Source organism: Mytilus edulis, chromosome 13 (genome assembly GCF_963676685.1).
Source record: "Mytilus edulis chromosome 13, xbMytEdul2.2, whole genome shotgun sequence".
In the NCBI taxonomy this organism is placed as follows: Eukaryota; Metazoa; Mollusca; class Bivalvia; order Mytilida; family Mytilidae; genus Mytilus; species Mytilus edulis.
This window is the reverse complement of record NC_092356.1, coordinates 29,867,725-29,889,185: the sequence shown is the minus strand read 5'-3', so window position 1 is coordinate 29,889,185 and position 21,461 is coordinate 29,867,725. Positions and strand designations below refer to the sequence as shown.

General features: G+C 30.7%; 1 protein-coding gene across 2 annotated transcripts in view; it reads left to right on the top strand.

The window, feature by feature from the left end:
- Positions 1-21,461, top strand: part of LOC139501299 (protein SIX6OS1-like) — a 41,100-nt gene that overhangs the window by 11,300 nt on the left and 8,339 nt on the right. For both annotated transcript variants that reach the window (XM_071290332.1, XM_071290333.1), the window contains exons 8-17: positions 640-760; positions 1,988-2,082; positions 3,397-3,574; positions 5,144-5,270; positions 12,349-13,010; positions 14,818-14,965; positions 15,561-15,656; positions 16,739-16,825; positions 19,895-20,034; positions 20,620-20,679. In XM_071290332.1, coding sequence (XP_071146433.1) covers positions 640-760; positions 1,988-2,082; positions 3,397-3,574; positions 5,144-5,270; positions 12,349-13,010; positions 14,818-14,965; positions 15,561-15,656; positions 16,739-16,825; positions 19,895-20,034; positions 20,620-20,679 — 1,714 coding nt within the window. The remainder of the gene's footprint in view (positions 1-639; positions 761-1,987; positions 2,083-3,396; positions 3,575-5,143; positions 5,271-12,348; positions 13,011-14,817; positions 14,966-15,560; positions 15,657-16,738; positions 16,826-19,894; positions 20,035-20,619; positions 20,680-21,461) is intronic.

Sequence of the window (21,461 nt, the reverse complement as noted above, 5' to 3'; positions counted from 1 at the left end):
CTTGATTATATATATTTATAAAAGGTTTATAGAGGGATCTACTGTATCACTATTCACAAAAATTGTTATGACTAAAAATTGGTAAATGTAGACATTATTACTGAAATATAGGTGATTTATAAATATTTTTCTTTTAAGATTGAAAACAAATTAAAAAATTCAGACATATACATGAAATTCCCATAGTTTTCTTATTTAAGGTAAAGTTCAGATGTGACTCTTTTTCAAGATGTAAACATTTTAAATAATGAATGGAATTTTACAAATAAAAACAAATTCTTTACAAGTGAACTTAACATCTGATCTCAAGATCAAAATATTTTTTTTAAAATATAATCACAACAGTTAAGATTCCCATACATTACCCCCATATTTTTTTGTCATTGCAATACCATTTAAGTACTATACTGTATTTGTTTTGTCTTTTGGATTTTATGAATGAAGTGGAGACATTAAAACAGATTTACCTAGTACCAGCCAAAATTACAAATATTAAATATTTATTTTTACAAGCTTATTGGTAAACTAGTTAACAAATATTTTGATAATGACTTTCACTCCTTGTTATTGACTGTGATAAAATTGACTTTATCAACAAATTTGAATTGTTGATTTGCATGTCCTTAACATTATAAACAGAGCAGAACTTAAAACAGGAACCTCAGAAGTAGTTAGAAAAATAAAACATGCATATGACGAGAAAAAGGTCATTGATGAAGAAATTAAACGGGCAAAAGAGAAGAAACTTGCACAAGAAGAGGTATCTTTATTCACAGTGCAAGAAAATTAAAAAAATTATCCATATGTTACCTAACTTAGATATACCATTATATAGGCAGGGCATTATCTTCTTTTTTATTTTGTTTCAATAATCAGAAATTATCAGCAATTCATTTGATTATGTTATTTTTCCTATTGTATTTCATTCTCTCATAAATCTTCAATGAAGTTTGCAACATCAATTCAATTGGGTATAAAATTTGTTAGATTGATGTTTTTGGAAATCTGAGACACAGTTTTGGAGGTCAAGCTGTATTGTACAAGAATCTATAAAATATTTTGGGATGCTATGAAGAACAAAGTTGCTAAATTCATTCAAGTGTGGTCATCACAATATAGCAACTAATTACATAACAATTGATTATGTAATAATTATGTCATAATGAAATCATCTTTCTTTTGATACCTCATTTATAAAATATAAAGAAGGATGAAATGAATTACATCAGTTTAAAGTTGTCTGATTGGGAGTGAAAAAATCTTTGTATTGTGCTACGTTAAACGTGCCTACCTCTAATGTTCGTTAGGTACATTAAAACAGATACGGTTAATCAACAGAAATATTCTATTTTCTTGTGCAACAGTGTTGCCTTTGACCAAGTGTACTGGATTTAAAATTAACATTGACTAGAAGAATTGATTAATAAAAATAATTTTATAGCTAAGGCCACAATTAAAAATATTTTGGTTTGCCCAAACCCTACCCAAGGTTGAGACAGTGGGTAGGAAGGTAGGCATTTTTTTTTTTTTTTTTAAAGAAATTTACGTATTGGATGTTTATTAGTCTTCATGTCTATCTGATTAAAAAAAAAACTTCTTCAAATCAGGACAATAAAAGAATTTGAGTAGGCAGCTTTTTTCTGGGTAGGTAGGGTTTGGGCAAACAAACCTATTCTTTTTTATGGCCTAAAAATTCAAAAGTTGTTTATGGCGAAAATAAGAAGATCAATCAGTCAGAAACTAGATGTTTGTTTGAATAAGAATTTTGTCTAGATTATTTATCTTTTGTAATTTGTAATAAACAAAGTTTAGTCCTGGTAGAAGTAAAAGGATTGAGGAGTGTTTACTGATAAAAGAAAAAAATAATGTTTTTTCCTCTCTTTTACTTTGCAATAAGCAGAATTTCGAAGGCAGACATAATTCACTTTCATATAATCTTTGTTATGTTAAGAACAAATTATACATTTTATTACTCATTTTTTTATAGGCTTCAAGACTTGAACAAGAAAAATTAAATGAAAGTATGGACTTAGAGGAAAAAGATACAAGCCATGATACTTCTGATTCTTCAACACTTATCAGGTTTAAAATAATAATTTTAAAGATCACAAATAATGAAATATTCAATGATGTAAAAATGGTAAATTAGTATCTGCTACCCTATACACTATGTGCATACTTATATAATGTATCTAGATTCTAATGAAGTAAAGTTAAATTTTACAGTAGAAAAAAAATAACACTAATATTTAAAAAGAAAAAAAGTCTCAGTAAGGCAAGCACATGCTGCATACTCTTGCTTTACCCGTGGTTCATTTTGATTTGATACCATATTAAATCGAATATTGTTTACAACATAAACCATTCATGACCAAACTAATGTTGTAATTGATCAAATTTACTGATATTGCTGTAGTATGAGACATTTAAAAAAAAAATGACAGTTGTTGAAATAAAAATTTATTAGTTAGAAATCTATAAGTTCTAAGTTAGATTGTATCCATGAAGTTCTTCACTTGAGCTATTTTGATTTTAACAATTAAGCATCTCGAATACTTATTTGATCCTAATCCCAATTTTTGTTTCTGGTTAAAAATTTTAAAACAGTCTACTAACAGTTCTAGTTCAATCAACAACTTCAATTTTTAACCGAGTTTTTGTGACAAAAATGTCAGTTATTGATTTGGGGATGTACAGCGGGTGGGCAGGTTGACAGGCGGTCAGTTGGCAGCCAAATGTTGTTCGTGCATTTAATCATGAGCCATTCAACCAAAGCTTTTAAAATTCAAATATGTTGTTACTGATAACAAAATTGAGGTGAAGTTCAATAATGGCGATTTTCACTTTTTCTGTTCAGGAGTTACGGTTCTTGAAAGATTGAAAAATTGTGTTACCAGTCATGTTGTTGCATTTACTCATGAACCATTCAACCAAAGGTTTTCAAATTTTAATATGTGTACTGATGACAAAATGGAGGTCAAGTCTGATATTGATGATTTTCACTTTCACCATTCATCAGTTATGGTTCTTGTGATATTGAAAAATGCAAGGACACGAATGTATATCAATAAATCTGGTTTGCTGTCGCTCTGACATCCTCTTGTTGGAATTCATTATATCAAATTAGGGACATTTTCAAATTCTTGAATAATGAAATATTTTTTTTCGTGAAGGACCATTTCTTTTTTTCTATTTTAAATGTCTGCTGACTTGAAAACTGTTGGTTTTGAAATGAAACTGATTAAAAATGGGGACGTTAAAAATTATCCCTACATTTGATGCAAAATCATCATTTGGGGAATTATTTATATTGAGTGAGTTGATCTGAGTTATTAAAGGTGCTTATATTTGTTGCTACATTCAAAATGAAAATATTATATTAATTTCTAACTTTAGTATGATGAGAGATGATGAACCTGATATTAATGGTAACTTTATTGTTGAGAAACAGTCTAATGTTTTATCACATCCATTGGAACAAGCCGTTGATCAGCCACGGAAGACTTCTACATCTTTTACAGAACAGTTTGTTAGACTTAATAAAGTGACTGCACCGCAACAATTAAGAGCTACAGTAAGTGGTTTAACAGTTCAATAAATTAATGGAGCCATTTGTTTTTTGCAATTTTTGGCTGAAGAAAAACAATACAACTATGTGGAAGTGAACATACATAAACTCTTAAGGAAGTTAGAAAAACATTGAACGTTTAACACTGTCACGGAATAGAAGTTTCTTCGTAATATAAATTCATTCTGGAATATTACTTCCACTGGAATAGATATTACAGTAAATGTTCCTAACGGAATAAATGGTATAGAATATTTGTTCCAACAGGAACAGATATTATGACATTGTTTATAACAAAGTTTCCATTGGAACTTCTGTTAGGTGGAACAAACACCTGCCAACATTTTAAAATGCTCATGGGGGTTTTACTTGTAAAATAATTTTGGGGTCACCTGCCTCATTTTTAAGTATTTTTCTAGTTGAAAAATACCACAAATCATTGAATTAAGCGGAACATCCTCGTGTTATAGGCAGTAAAACAAATTTTTTTGACGTTTTGCACTACCAACAAGATAACGGTTTGACAAATACCATCAAAACAAAGTCAGTGATCCCATGATTATTCATCATCATAAAAACAGAAATTCATGTACCAACAGCATATGGTTTAAAAAAAAACATCTGTGTAGTAGAAAGGAGTAGGGGCATTAAGGCCTAGTTTTGGCCCAAGAAAATAAAATGTTTGATAACCATTTCAAATTGGCACATAATGTTTAGAAATGCATAGAGTCAAGAAATATAAATGAAAAACATAAAGATTTTTATCTGATGACGTCACAATTACGTCATAATATGTACTGTTTTCACAAAAACGTTGAAAAATACAGAATTTATGCAGTTTTCAGTCTTTATTTCCGTTGTGGAAACATCCAGCGCAGCCGAGAAACAACAAAATAATTTAACAGAAGCTTTAATATAACTATTGGCATAATCTCACCAAATATAAAGTTGTTTCTTGGGTGCGCACATACTTTTTCAATCAAAAATATACTTAAAATTTAATGAAAAATCAAGGAAAATCACGTATTTTAACAAAATATGCAAATTAGGTCATGATTTGTTACCATGGTAACTTGTTCGATGTCAAATTTGTTTTGATTTTCTTAGTACCTTATATCTTAGTCAAGTTTTCGGTTATTTAAGAATCAGTATGATCAATTTTAAATTTGCAGTAATTTTTGGGCCAAATAAGGACCTTATTGCCCCTACTCCTTTAAGATGTTCTGATTTTAGACATATTTTAATAAGAATGTTTTTCGCTGATATTATGTGCTCTCTGGTCAAATATTCACCTACTTAAAAAAAAAAAATCAGTATTATTTCAGACAGTAAAAGAGACAAGTGCATTATGTTTTTGATTTTTAGTATAGTTCAACAAGCAAAAGTTGTGTGCCAAATTTTCAAAGTCCTTTTAGTATTACAGCTCCTCAGATATTTATTCATCCTTGGCTTTCAAATTTCGGTTTTGGTGTTCCCAATTTAGGTTAATCAATAAAAGTTCTTTGAATTCCTCAAATTTTTAAAGAGGTATTTTTTTTCTCACAATACAAAATGATGTAATTTTCCGTTATACAGGTTTCCTCTCCAGAAAGGGGTCAACAATCATCACCTATGGAAACGGATGTCACATGTCCTAACCAAATACATCTGGAGTTTGCTGTTCAGAATGCCAAAATGAAGAATTCAGATTTACAAAGACAAAGTATGTTTTAATACTAATGGCTGTTCCAGATAAATCCCTTGGGGAACCTACTCAGCTAAAAATTTTAATTTTTTGCTCCATGCCTAAACCAAGAGCCTAGCTATGTGCATACTGAAAAGTAGCAAAGTATAGACCCTTGGCTTGACATCACACCAATCCAATTGGAACAATGGTCAAAATAACTGCATGAGGCTATCATGCCTAGAGGCTATCATGCCTATGAGGCTATGGGAAGCATTGGTTCCTATTAAAAATGGTAGGATGCCAAAAAACTTGTTCAGAATGAAAACCGAAATTAGAACATTGCTTTATGGATGAGAGCCTAATTTCCATAGTGTCATCCCTGTAGATAAAAACAAACATGAACAAAAAAATCTGTGCAAACAAAATCTGGAAATCTTTGAATTTTCCTGAATCACATTTTATATGAATTTGGTTAAATATACTTACCATGAAATTACATTTATATTATATAGAATATATAGAATATGTTTGCTTTCACAACATGTTCTCATCGCAATTAACTAGGTGATTAAAAATTACATCCATGAGATGTACTCACCTACGTCATAGTTCACCTGTGTAACATACACCAGCTTTAGTTTTAATTTTTGCGTTCAAGAGAACGCATGTTTCTCGTCGGCAAGGATTTTTAACAGTTTACTGTTGAAAATCCTTATGTTTTATAAAAGACATTATTTGTTTTCGGAATATCGGTATACGATTAATTTAATGTGAATCAGAATACAGCGCTTCTGCCAAGTTTCTGATATGCACGTTTTCGTCATTTTTACAGCTTACGAGTCTGGAAATACGACGACATAGAAAATGACCTTTGTTTAGCCGCCATTTTCAAACATTAAATCGGGTCCGAGGAAAGGCAGAATTTAGCTGTCAAAATCGGACATGTTACGTGAGTGCTACGTTTTTAAAAAGATATATTTTTAAACGGATGTTTATTTCTTTTTTCACGCTCAGCTGACCGGATTTTTCACTGCATTAGAGCTACGAAACGGGTCGAGTGTAAAGTTTGGATAAAGTCGATTGTTTACAATTTGCAGTCTGTACACGAGATTGTGTAAACACATCACTATATTAAAATCAGAATTGGTATTTTGACCAGATCTGATTGTTTTTCATGTGGAAAACGTCCGTATGGGAGCGTATACCACTATTGTCACCAGAACCTCAATTGGTTCGATTGTTTACAATTTGCAGTCTGTTACGTGTACACCTGGTACACGAGACTGTGTAAACACATAACTATTAAATCAGAATAGGTATTTTGACCAGATCTGATTATTTTAATGTGGATAACGTCCGTATGGGAGCGTATACCACTATTGTGACTAGAACCTCAATTGGTTCAATAAATTTCAATCAGAAAAGGGAATCTGCCCATTTCTGATTGTTTTATTTGAAAAACGTTCCATACAGGGAGCGTAGACCAACAGTGATACTGTTTTAACAGTTGATAAATACATCACAATCAGAATAGGGATTTTGCCCACAGCTGATGATGTTTTTTTGGTTAACCTTCCATTCAGGGAACGTAAACCATATTTATTGAAAATAAAATGTGCTCAATGGATCACTATAGACTTAAAATAGAATAGGGATTTTGCCCAAGTCTATTTGATTAATGTTGACATGTTTCATACAGGAAACATAGGAACTAGAACAACATGCATGATTTAGAATCTATAAGTTGCATTCATTCTAATAAAATACAGATTTGATATCTTACATAAAATTAAATCATAACTATTTATTGATTGCACATTGATATTTATGGAGCATAGAATTGCACTGGATGATTGTTGCAAATAAAATAAATTAGAATCAGACTAGTGAATTTAAGTCCAGGTCTATCTGACTTTTCTAGACATCCTTCCACCCAGGGAACATTATGTCTACTTTTATTATATTTTAAAACAACACAAGCATAGCTAATATTTGGTTGCACATTGTTTTTTGTGATGAACCAACAGTTTAGTCAATTAACATATTTGCTCATATTGAAAATATATTGAACAAGTGTCTGGAAATAGTCAAGACAGATATTAAAGACACTAAAATGATACATTGTTATCTAGTACAATACAAATGTGATTGTAGTTTAAGCATACCAATACATACTTCTTTTAAATATGTCCAGTTTAAATCAGGACAGTAATTCTAGAAGCCTGAAATATTTTTCCAGAACAGCAAATTGCTGTAAATATTTAATTATTTTTTTACTGATAAATAATTCTCCAATGCTCTAACAGACATGGAGACAGTAAAAATGGAGCACTGTTCTAAATACAGTTGATAGCTTGTGACAACTCTTTTTACTAATATTAAATTTCATGGTCAGTTTACTTATGACAAGAAGAACATGAATATTATAAGTATGAACTGCTATAACCAATTGTTTGTTTTTGTCGGCAGTAAGGAAACAAAGGCTTTTATATGTTTTTATGTAAACATTAGATTGTCTATTGAATAAAGAGTTTAGGGGATGCCATGATGCATTTCACAAAGACTCATTCAAGGTAATGGCTTATATATTGATTACATAATTCAGAGTGTACATTGCCAATGCATTTATTAAATATAATATGTACTAATTCTGTTTTGTTTTGAGTACACAAAAAAGAGGTGATAACGTAAGACTTAAGAGACCATCTTACCCTCACTATATGGGAATCACTGTCAAATTATACATATATCTTCCAATCATGAAAGCAAATGAGTTTGGATGTTCTTTTTAAGATAGAAAATTATGCCTTAATTTACATCTTAAGTTTTCTAAGCAATGCCAACAGATGGGCAAGTTTCTGCTATAAGGATTCATTCATTGGGTCTGTTTTATTCTTAATGTGAGATTGGTAGAACCTGAGAGACATATTTATAATAATATGTATTATATGTCTCTGGTAGAACCCAACAGTTTATGCAATGGCTACACATTGTTTTTCCTAGAGTTAAATATTGATTCAGAATTCTGAAGTATAGAGGACTCAAATATGCTGATTTATAGAAACAAGATTATCATTAATTTAGATCTTGTAAAAAAAAAAAAAAAAAATAAAATTAGTAAAATATTGGTAAATAAATAAATAAGATTTAAAGCATTGTGGATGCAGGATTTATTTAAAATGCTAGACATGGTCTAGGAAATTGAAGTAGTTCTCAAGATTTGAAACTATCTATTATACAGCTCTTTATATAAACCTTTTATTTAGTCAGTCTTTACGAGATGCAGAAAAAAAAAGAAGAGTTTTTTTTTTTTTTGGAGTAACACATGATGTACCAATATAAACATATAATATATATATATTTCAATTGGTTCTCAAATTTTAGCACCAGTGTAGAAGCAGTTAATCTAACAGCAAAATGTAGGAAAAGCAATTTATTTAAAAGACTGATTAATAGTTAGCAAATAGCTTTCAATAGTCTAAGAATAGTACATGGAAGTAAAATATAGTATGATAATTCCATGATTATATCAAATCAAATGCGAGACATTTTCTTAATATTATACCTAAATATTAAAATGTCACTGTTTATTTTTTATTTTTGCTCATTATAAGCATAAAGTTACAAAAATCTAGTCTGGTCAAAGTCAAGTTGTGTATTATCTATATGCAGGAAGGTTTTCCGAATGCATGTGATTTTAACCTCGGAATTGATGGTAATTATTCACTTTTCATTTCCATATTACCAGCCAGAATAATATAAATATATAGCATAGAGTTAGTATCTTATGCAAGAATATGCTACACAAAATTGAAATGTGTTTATTTTAAACAATTACTTTGAATTTTGATTCAATTTTGTTTTGAAAGATGTGATTATTTAAATCACATTAATTTTGTTTTTGCCAAATCTGGGGACAAATGCAAAATTCTTCTGAGTGACTAAGTTAACCAAATGACTGGGTTGAAGTCACAAAATACTACCAAAAGCTGTTTGGTTGATATATATTGAATCATATCAGAATGTATAGGATTCAGATGAGGTGAACCAAGACAGAAATAAAATGAGCATTTTTGATAGTGAAACCATTTCTGAAATAACTAAGAACACTGAAGGATACTGCAAGTTAGTACAAGTGTTTTCCATATTGCCAAACAAGTGTTTTTCTTTAAATACAACTATAGATCTATATTTGACAAGTTGCATTTTAGTATTTCTGATAGCGAAATAATTTCTGAAATTAATATAAACAATTATCAAGAGCAATATAAAAGAGTTGTTCATATGTCAAATTTTTGTTTTCTTTAAATTTGGAACTGTACATGGCAAGATATTCTAGAAAGTTAACCGTTGTCAAATGTTAATAAGAAATATCAAAACATTTTATTTTAGACAGATTTTTCATAGCTGGAGAAAATCATCTGTTAGCATTCTTTTTGGACTTATAAGGACAACAATCATGGCTTTAATTCAGCTCAACATCCAAATGTTCTGTGGAAGCAGTATATCAATGGAAACATGTATACTGAAACTTTTCCACTGATTTGTCCTTTTCTGTATTTTTACACTTGAGTAGTCCAATACAAAACAAAAAATATGGGTCATGGTTGAAATGGTAGACATTGTATTCAAAGGTTCTACCACTCATAGAAATTTTATCAGATTTTTTAAATTTAGTCAGTTTAGAGAATTGTCATTATACAATAGTACAAGACTTCTCTTGATGAAAATATTTTATTCTAAATCTATAAAATATTAAAAGTAGTATATCTAGCAGAGAAGCAAATTCTCAGGGACTATAACTTTAAAAAAGTTTAAAGATTAATCCAGATTTAGCATAATCATGAAACAACTTTGGTTTGAGTCTTTAATAAACTTTGATTGTATTAAGGACACCTATTTACAAAGTATATTTTAATTGATTATAATTCTTTAATTAAGTAGAAAAGAATTTATTTCCAAAGATGTGATATTGATCAGGTTATCAAAAGATGACAGCAATCATATATTATCTGTTATTATATTAACATAGAGAAAACAATGGAAAGTTAAAGAAAGGTAATAATGTTTCCAAATAAACTTAAGTTTCAAAGTGGAAAGTAATGAAATTAAGGTTGGATTAGTTCTTGTCGATTTGTACAAGCAACAAGAACAACCTATTCAGAAATAAATGCTTATTTACTGTTGCATAAATATTACAACACATTTAGCTCATAATGAAGGAGCTTTAATATAATTATTTCTATACTGACCTGCAGATTATTTATTCATCAGATATAGAAAGATGGGGTATATATACATGTGAGTGCCATTGAGACAACTCTACATCAAGTCTATTAATTTTGCATACTTGTATTTATACAATCTGCAAAGTTTGCCATTGATACATATAGTTATGCAGCATAGCTTCATTGTATAATAAATTCAGTAATTTCGGTTTTTACTAATATCCGTATTTACAAAATTTAATGGAGTTACTTTTTAAAAAATTTCACATAATTTTTTATATGTTGAAATTGTATGTGTGTGAGAGAATTTATCCTCCACCAAATGAAATACTGCTTGTTAATCAGTAAATATTCTATATAATATAAATGTAATTTCATGGTAAGTATATTTAACCAAATTCATATAAAATGGTAATTTTTGAAATCTCAAGAAGAGATTTTATATGAATTTATAGGGTTAAATATACTTACCACAATCCACCACCACCCCTGGAATAAATTCAGTTTTTTGTTCACTTAATTGAAATTATTCAATTAAACGACAAATTAAAACTAAAGCTGGTGTATGTTACACAGGTGAACTATGACGTAGGTGAGTACATCTCATGGATGTAATTTTTAATCACCTAGTTAATTGCGATGAGAACATGTTGTGAAAGCAAACATATTCTATATATTCTATATAATATAAATGTAATTTCATGGTAAGTATATTTAACCCTATAAATTCATATAAAATCTCTTCTTGAGATTTCAAAAATTACCATTTTACTTTTCTTTGATAGAACTTATATGATTTTTTTTTCAGAATAAGGATACATTTTCTATTAAAATAACTATTGTTTAAAATATATCAACATCATCACTGAACAAGTACACATTTTTGTGAAGGGGCCAGCTAAAACACACCTGGTGTGGGATTTGCTTGCTATATTGAATACTCTATTGTAGCCTCTGGCTGTTTTCTGTTTTCTGCTCTGTATTGGGGTTGTTGTCTCTTTAACAAAGTTCCCATTTCCATTCTCAATTTTATTACAAAAATGTCCCTAAAAATACTGAGTGATTGACAGCTTTTATTATCAATGAAAGTTCAAGTTAGTTTATAGATGCTGTGGTTTCTAGATTTGATAAAAACAGATAATTTGAAAATAGTGCATATGGGAGATAACTCATTTTCTGATGAAACTTTGACAATGAAGTTGTGTGAAATTTATTTTATTCTATGAAACATGATATTTTTATTGGTGATATTCAAGAGCTTAGTTATATGATTATCCTATCAATGACAAGTGATACTTGATCTGAAACCATTGACATCTATCTTTTAAAAGAATAAATAAAGATTGTGTTCTTTTTGACACATTTTTCATAATAATTCTTGAAAGAATTATCTTAGAAAAAAAACATTTTAGTAAACATTAAAATAATTTCCGGACCTATATTATTCTTCAGCTTCCTTAAGATAGACTGTCTTTTGATGCTAAGGTTTAATTGAGAGATATTTCATATTATAACATTGGTTCTATGAAGTATCATGATTTTCATGTCAAATAAATTCTTTAAATTTTACTTCTCTGACGTTATACAGCAACAGGTTGCATTCAGAAATTGCCAACGACCTTGGTGCCACTGGACGTTGAGCAACTTACAGTCAGTAAGTTAGTTAATCAATCAGTGACCATGCATCAAACCATTAAGTTTCTTGCATTCATTACTTACTTAATTTAAATTAGTAGGCAATGAAATAGAAAGAATATGAAAAACTATTAAACTAGTCTCGTAATATCAATAGAAGACACTACTGTATGTGGATAATGTGTTGTTTGGCCACTCGTTATATATATTTTGAATTCTTTGATTTGATATCTTTTTATTTTATTTTACAGATCAACAAAATGTTTCACAGCCACAAGTTAGACCTCAAACATATCAAGTATTGCCACCACAACAGCAGTTTACTCCAACGTCTGGACAACAAATGTCACAATCCCAACAGCAGTTTATTAGATCCTCTGGACAACAATCGTCCCAATCACAACAGCAATTTACTAGACCATCTGGCCAACAAATATCACAATCTCAACAGCAGTTTTCTCAACCAACTGGACAACAAATGCCACAATTTCAACAGGTTGGAAGACCATATGTGCCTCAAGGTCCTTCTCAGCTTTTGAACAAGTCTGAAATGTCGTCTTTGGCTCAAACAATGCAGAAACAAACACCTAGGCCATTTGTGCCACAAAGTACAACATCTCAAGCCACAAGGCCTTCCGTGCCCCAATATTCTTTTAGCCCAATGAACAGAAATTCGGCTCCACAAAATTTGAACCAGCAGATGTATAGAAATTCCGTTCCACAAAACTTAAATCAGCAGATATACAGAAACCCTGCTGCACAAAATTTAAATGAACAGATATACAGAAACTCAATGTCACAGATTAAATCACAGTTTACTACAAGACCAACTGTTCCCCAGATAGTCCAAAGACCAGAAACACCAAAATATGTACATCAACAGAATACAAGACCTGTACAGCAAGCCTCTCAAGTAAGTTTGATTTATATGGAAAAGATCAGATATTTATAGATTATCATTGGTCATCTCAACCAGATTTATTTTCTTGCTTGAGCCCATAAGGCGATAATCTACTTATCTGTTTATCCTAATTTAACCTTTGACAATGGCACGTACACCGTTAGTTTCTACAGTGCTGAGAAAGGAAATTATTAGTCAGTAAGATAAAAGGAAAATTTCGTTAAAAAGCGATAAAATGTGATAACTTGACAGTATGTTTGGTACTGAAAATCAGATATTTTTGCCATTTTTTGTTAATTATTAATCAAGAATTGCAACAGCATTAATTTCACAAAAATGATCTTGCTTCTTAAATTTTTTACATTCGAATAATTCCAATACTTTTTTCCCATTTATAGTAATTGTATTTGAACGCAAGCTGATTTATCTTTATATTATGACGTATTCCCCTCCCTCAACATACATACTATGAGTACCTTGAATACAACCATGAATGACCCAGGATCCCTGTCCAATAATACTCATTAATTTTCTACCCCTGTCATTGATTTAAATAGAATAACCCTTTTGGCTACATAAATATACAGATGTCAGGAAATATGTCTATGTTACAAAATCACATCATCATTTGGTGCTTATAGATTATTAAGTTGTCCTCAATGTTTCTAGTTATGTGCATAACATTTTATCAGAAAAAAAAAAAATATGTTTGAAAACTGACAAATAATTTGAACAAAATAGTTTAATGGTTTACTTTAAAAATTGTGACTTGGATGGAGAGTTTTCTCATTGGCACTCATACCACATCTTCCTATATCTATTTGAACTATATTTGTTGGAAAAAATGTATGTTTGATATATATTTATATATGTGACGAAGTCTAAAAAGTGTGGTACTGTATGTACTGGGGTATTATGTTCTTGCGATGGTAATGTTATAATCTCCACTCGATACAGTATAAGTTTGTCTCTTGACGTTTACCCAACACAGACGATGAATGCCAAGTACATGCACTTTTTACAAGATAATCCAGTGGTTATGGTAAGGTGTAAGTCCTGGACACCTTGGTCACATAAAAGTTTATGGATCCCTGTATAGTTAGACAATTTGCAAGATAATCCAGTGGTTATGGTAACGTGTAAGTCCTGGACACCTTGGTCACATAAAAGTTTATGGATCCCTGTATAGTTAGACAATTTGCTTAAATAAATCACATTGTAAGGTTGATATTTGTATTAGCATCAAACATATAACAAAGTTCACAATAATAACAGATAGTAAAAGATATTCCACTCCGTAGACTTTATACTACAACTTAACTTCTCGACTAACTACTCAAATCGCCTGTCTCTGATTCTCCGACCTCCTCTTATGACTCTCTCTCTCTCTCTCCTTTTATACCACAACTCCATTCTAGATCTTTCCAATAATCTGATGAAATATGTAAACTAAACGATAATAAACTCCCTGATGAAATGTTTCTGATGTAACACTTGTATATGAAATATAACACAAGGGCTCCAGTAATAGGGCACTAGGGCGAATGACCTAAATAAACATCTGGCATAAGCCATTAACCTAAATATGTGGTTAGTCACAAAAGGAATGTATTGCTTTTAGAATGATCCTAATGAAATCATGAAAATGCTGACTATAAGAGTGAAGTAAATGATAATAACATAACTAGATGAATTATAAAACATTGCTGAGGACAAAATTCATCACATATATGTATATAATTAATCCAACAGCTTTTATAATTTTTTACATTGATTTATTCATCTTGATACATATCTGCTGAAATTATTCTATTGGCAGGTACCAAAACAAAGACAAGTAGCTCCACAAACACAAACTTCACAGACTTTTGAAGCACCAAGGACACCACAACTACAGATGCCAAACAGACAATCACCTGTAACACTGAGACCTAGTACTACAAATGTTGCAAACCTTCCTCTGACAGGTACTCATTTTATACTTATTGACTTGGTATGAGTGGAATAGCAAGTTTATTGTACCCCAGGTGCAATTATAGCCCTGAGGCTTAGCTTAATTCATTAAAAGGTATTTCATTCAGAAATTAAGCTAAGAATCCTTGAACAATGGTTATTAAAAAAAAATTCTCATACAGAAATGAGTAAATATGATAAAAGGAGTTTTGGGGGATTTTGCAATGAGACAGCATCCCCCCAAAAAATAAATAACTAAAAGAGATGTATAGGGCAACAAAAGACCGGCTTCTATATAATATGTCAAGGTATTAAACATCCTATATCAATATTTGAATATGATTATGGCATCACTTTCAACCAATCCACTGATCTCTGATCTGGCTACGAAAACTTTTTTACCCAGAAGTGCGAAAACATTTTTTACCCAGAAGTGGCATTAAGCAAACACCAATCAATCTATCAATCAATCAACCAAACCATGGTAACAACATCAACAAGAGTTAATCATTAGAAATTGAAATTATTTGCAACAATTGTATATTGAAATTCTGGTTTAATTGGTACTAGCTTCACACTTCTCTAAATAAATGAGATCTTTGCTTTCAGATCAAGTCAGGAAAATGGCACCATCAAACAAACCAGGGTCCAAGGTTCAAGACCAATCTCCTAGGAAACCACAACCTCAATCTTCAATAACTGCTGGTAAATTATCAAAATAAACAAAAATATTCAACATTGTTAGGGCTATTACAGAAAATACTATGCCCCCCTCAAGGATGGCACTTTTTTAACCACTTACTGTCCACAGAAATAAAAACAAGTTAGAACGTACTCTTTGCATTTTGTTTTTTCAAAAAAAACAAACACATAAAATTTTAAAAATTGCCTTTCCTGCGGGGGGAACATAGTATTTTCTGAATCAGCCCTTTGAATGCAATCAGTTTTTATTAAAGGTCAGACCGTCAGGGACATGTTGATAAAAAAAAAAAAAAAGGATGGAATATGTTTTTCAGTTACTATATTTGGTTCTAAATTTTTATTGACACTAGTTTAAAAATGGAAACATTCTAACTTTGAGAATCTACTTAGAAGTCAAATCAATCAAATATAATATTTTCATAAAAGCATTCTTCAAAGGTACTTTAAACTTCCTCTCTATAAAGGTTGTAAGAAATGTCATGTAGATGATGTATTTACAAGAGCTTACACAACAAGGATATTTGGTAAATGTTTAATCTTCCTTTCAAGCATGAACACAGGCTATCCCTTTTTAGAAAAAATAGTCATAAAAGTTTTGTTTCAATAGTTGCATACCTGATTTCTCAGTCAGGTACATCATTATGATTAACCTTTTTCATAGGGATGCATCTGCAGGAACAGTATTGGAAATGATGCTTTTGTTCAAAATTATAATTTTTTAACCAGATTTCCAAAAAAAAAAATGGTTATTGATTTGGGATGTACTGCATGCAGGCATTCTGTCGGCTGGCTTCCAAACAGTATCCATGCACTTGCTAATGAACTGTTCAACCAGTTTTTCAAATTTTAATATGTTGTTACTGATGACAAAATGGAGTTAAATATTGATGATTTTCACTTTTACCTTTCAGAAGATATGGTCCTTGAGATATTGAAAAATGAGAGGACTATTGGACCAATAAATGTTAAAAAATCCTATTTGTTGTCGCTCTGACAGCCTGTTGTTTTATTTATTTTTATTTTTCATGTGCATTTATTGTAAATATGATGCTTTATTTTATCAATAATGTTTTTTGTTTCAACAGGACATAGTAAACAGAATGAACAGTTGGATATAAATGGAAATCCTTACATCAGTCTACAGCAGTCACCAAAGACCCCAAAAACACCAGGTATAACTTCATGTTCTGCCTAAAATCTCATGTTTGTATATAGTATAACATATAATTTTTTACGTAATTTTAAGCAAAATTACATTTGCAAATCTTTTAAATGTGTAACTTGGATGTAATTTATTTCCCTACATTTCATTGTGAAATATCTTTCCAGAACTTCACACATCGTTGCCAATATAATGGAATTTTATGTGACTGTCATACAAGTGAGAGGTTTAGCTTAGCTATTAAACCAGGTTTAATCTACTATTTCCTACATAAGAAAATGCCTGTACCAATTCAGGAATATAACTGTTGTTATCCATTTGTTTGATGTATTTGAGCTTTTGATTTTGCCATTTGATAGCAGACTTTCTTTTCAGCTCACCTGGCCCAAAGGGCCAAGTGAGCTTTTCTCATCACTTGGCTTCCTGCGTCATTGTTAACTTTTACAAAATTCTTCTCCTCTGAAATTACTGGGCCAAATTTAACTTAACTAGGCCAGAATCATCATTGGGGTATCTTGTTTTGAGAAAGTGTCCGGTGACCAGGCAAACCAACCAAGATGGCCGCCATGGCTAAAAATAGAACATAGGGGTAAAATGTAGATTTTGGCTTATATCTCTGAAGCATTTAGAGCAAATCTGACAAAGTTAAATTGTTTATCAGGTCAAAATCTATCTGCTCTGAAATTTTCAGATTAATCGGACAACCCGTTGTTAGGTTGCTGCCACTTAATTGGTAATTTTAAGGAAATTTTCTGTTTTTTGTTCATTATCTTGAATATTATTATAGATAGAGATAGTCTGTAAATAGCAATAATGTTCAGCAAAGTTAGATCTACAAATAAGTCATCATGACCAAAATGGTCAGTTGACCTCTTAAGGAGTTATTGCCCTTTATAGTCAAATTTTAGCAATTTTTGTAAATTTTTGTAATCTTTTACAAAAATCCTTTCCTCTGAAACTACTGAGACAAATTTAACCAAACTTGTCCACAATCATCATTAGGATATTTAGTTTAAAAAATGTGTCTAATGACCCTGCCCACGAAATAAGATGGCTGCCATGGCTAAAAATAGTACATAGGGTAAAATGCAGTTTTTGGCTTATATCTCTGAAACCAAAGCATTGAGAGCAAATCTGACAGGATAAAATTGTTCATTAGGTAAAGATCTATCTGCCCTGAAATTTTCAGACCATTCAGGCTACTTGTTGTTAGGTTGCTGCCCCTGAATTTGTAATTTTAAGAAAATTTTGCAGCGTTTGGTTATTTAAGAAATAATTCATTGCAGCCATAGATTTGTTTTCATTTAACCATGGGTTGGGCATTTATATTCGATTATTTTACCCTGAGTGTTAGCAATGGGTAAAATAAGAATATAAATGCCCAACCCATGGGTAAATGAAAACAAATCTACGGCTGCCATGAATTATTTCTATTCTAATAGGTCAAATTCGGTAATTTTGTTAACTGTGAAAGCCCTATACATATGATACTGTTTTGGCTGTTCCATTTTACCCAATTTTGATAATACTAGTAGTATCATATAATTCAATGATTAATTTTTTTTTTAATCGCATTTTTCACTTCTACATTTTCTTCCAATGTAATTTTATTCATTCTGAGGCGTACAAGAAGCTTTAAAACTCGGTATTTACATTTGATTTTTTGTTTACGGAAACATACTTGTGACGTCACCTTGTTTCGTTGCCATACCAAGACAATAACATCATTTCGCGGAATTTTCAATTTATGAAATTTTACCATGAAAAATAAATTGAAATGGACTGATTTGTTTATTTTGGCTGTAGAATAGAGATAAATATATTGTATCTGAATCTTGGCCTACGTAAACTGGGGGTTTTGATGTCTAAAATTAAGAATATTTGGCAGTACAAATAAGGTGGTCGTAGGGCGGAATAGCCGTTTTTGTGTATTACTGCGTTTGCGCTAAAGGTAGATATATTGCGATTATACTGGTTGATGATATAGGCTGTCATATTAAATTTTTTTGGTTATTATCTTTAATATTATTATAGATGGAGATAAACTGTAAACAGCAATAATGTTCTGCAAAGTAAGACCTAAAAATAAGTCAACACATACATAATGGTCAATTGACCCCTTATTTAAGGAGTTATTGCCTTTTTAATCAATTTTTAACAATTTTCATAATTTTTTTAATTTTTACAAAATATTTTCCACTGTTTAACTACTGGGCAAAGTTCATTATACAGTCAGAGCTCAGAAAAAATAAGTCTAAATCTGCTTTTGACTCGCAGAGGTCTAAACTTGAAGGTTTCAAGATTTGTCTCCCTTTCATTTAAGACCAATTATGACTTCAATAAGTCGAATAGCGTTAAGCAAAAAAATATTTGACCTGAATTAAAAAGTTGCAAATATTGACTCCTACAAGACGATAAGTTACCAAAATTGATCAACTTCACGACCCAAGCATATTTATAAAAAGGTCAAGAATCTACATGAAATTATGACAACATTGAAAGACAATGCTTTGTCTTTTAAGAAAAAATATGCATGAGAACCTAAAACAACGGAATTAATGTTTATTGACCTTATAATGCAACCATCTGTAATCACACAAAATGAGGAAAATAATTTATGTTTAAAAGTAAAAATGTTCAATAAGATAATTAAATATAGATAGCTCAAGTCCTTGTGAACTCTCAGGTTTATGATGTCATAGGTGGTACACTTTGGCCACCAATTAAAATTAAGTCTTTTCATAAACATAAAACGACCTAAACAAGTCTGTCATTTTTTGACTCAAATAAGTCTGAAAATGAAAGTACATTTTTATAATAAATACAATTTTTGACTTATGCAAGTCAAAAAAAAAAATGATGTGTTTATTTCTGAGCTCTGACTGTTATAGATAGAGATAATTGTGAGCAGCAAAAATGTTCAGTAAAGTAAGATCTACAAACACATCACCATCACCAAAACACAATTTTGTCATGAATCCATGTGTCCTTAGTTTAATATGCACATAGACCAAGGTGAGCAGCCTCTAGTTTTGAATTTTCCTCCTAGTTTGGTATTTTTGTTATCTTATTTTTTCAGAACACATCTCCATAGAAACAGGATCTGGTGACTTTAGCCCATTTGATATGGAGAAACACAGACAGAAGCTTCTTAAGTTAAAACAATCACCAGGACAGCCAATGAGAGCGGCTAGACCAATGTATTCAGCTGATAAAGTGGTAAATATTATATATTTCCTTAATATTAAGCAGAACCAAACAAATCACATGATTTTAAAGAAATGAAGTATTCTAAGGTAGTCACTTTAGCAGAAAAAAGTATGAATACTATGCTTTCAGATTGTTCAAGAGTAGATATATGGAAAGTAAAGAATATATGTTTTTTAACACACTTAGAAAAAGATCTTTATGAAGAAATGTCACTATGATGTCGCATAACATGAAAATTAAGATATAATTTTTATACAGCCATTTTAAATATAGTTTTTTGGTGAAAGCCAAAAATATTTTATCATTTGAACATATGTATGTATGAAAGCTTGTACGAACATATTTTTTTGGGTATTATAGATATTGGAACATAAATAAATATTTATGACAGTATTTTGAAGTGAGACTTTTTTTGCCCTATTTTTTTAATCAAGATTGTTTTCTCCCCTTTGTGTAATTGTTTTCAATTTCAATTGTTCCTTTTTATGGTTTGATGATAAAGATAAAGGAAAAAATCATTTGATATATTGCAAACAGTATTACTTGATTACTAAACAGAATTTGCATAATAATCCATATAAACAAACATTTCAGGATCCAAGCAAAGAAACAGAACCAGGGATATTTATGGGTGTTCAGAGCATATTTGACACTGTAAGTAAGGAAGTACTGTAAATTCAGAAATTATTGCGTGCATTTGTTATTGCAATTTTGTCATTTTAGACTTAATGCGATTTTAATTTTTACGATTATGAGAAAATCCTGTTTTAATTAATATAGAATATTTTAAAATGTGTATAATGGTGGGTGCTCCTTGGTACCTCATCAACTTAGAATCGTGGATTTCGATGAATAAAGGAAATCATGTATTTGATACTGTGTGCCACTCCCTAGGGTGACTGAGGAATAGAAAAATGCCTGCTACAAGTGTTCTTCTGACTTTCAGTAAAACCTTTAATTGCCAAAGTGAAGCTTCCCTTTGCCTGTGCTGGATGTACAAGTACCCCATCATGTTCGATTAAAATGGGGATGTTAAATCTAATGTCTGGTGTTCAAAGAGTGTCATGTGCCATGCACGTTAAGAACTGTTGTAACAAATCTTTCAAATGTCTGTAGGTGGCCTGTTGCAATGATAAATATCTATCCCAAATCTAATATACCCTTTTTTTCCAGTAACATTCTTAATAACCTCTACCTTCATCCCGAAACAGCCTATACTGTATAGCGGATTATTTTCGCGTGTGTAAAATTTCTGGATTTTCACTGAATAAGGTATACGAAATATTTTAGCGGTTATTATTTTGGCGGATTCAAAAATTTTATCATTATCTTTGCATGTATACTTTTGAATTGGCGGAATTCATTTTGGCGATTTTATTCTATCCGCAAAAAATAAGCAAAAATTTACACCACGCCTAAATAACCCGCTATACGGT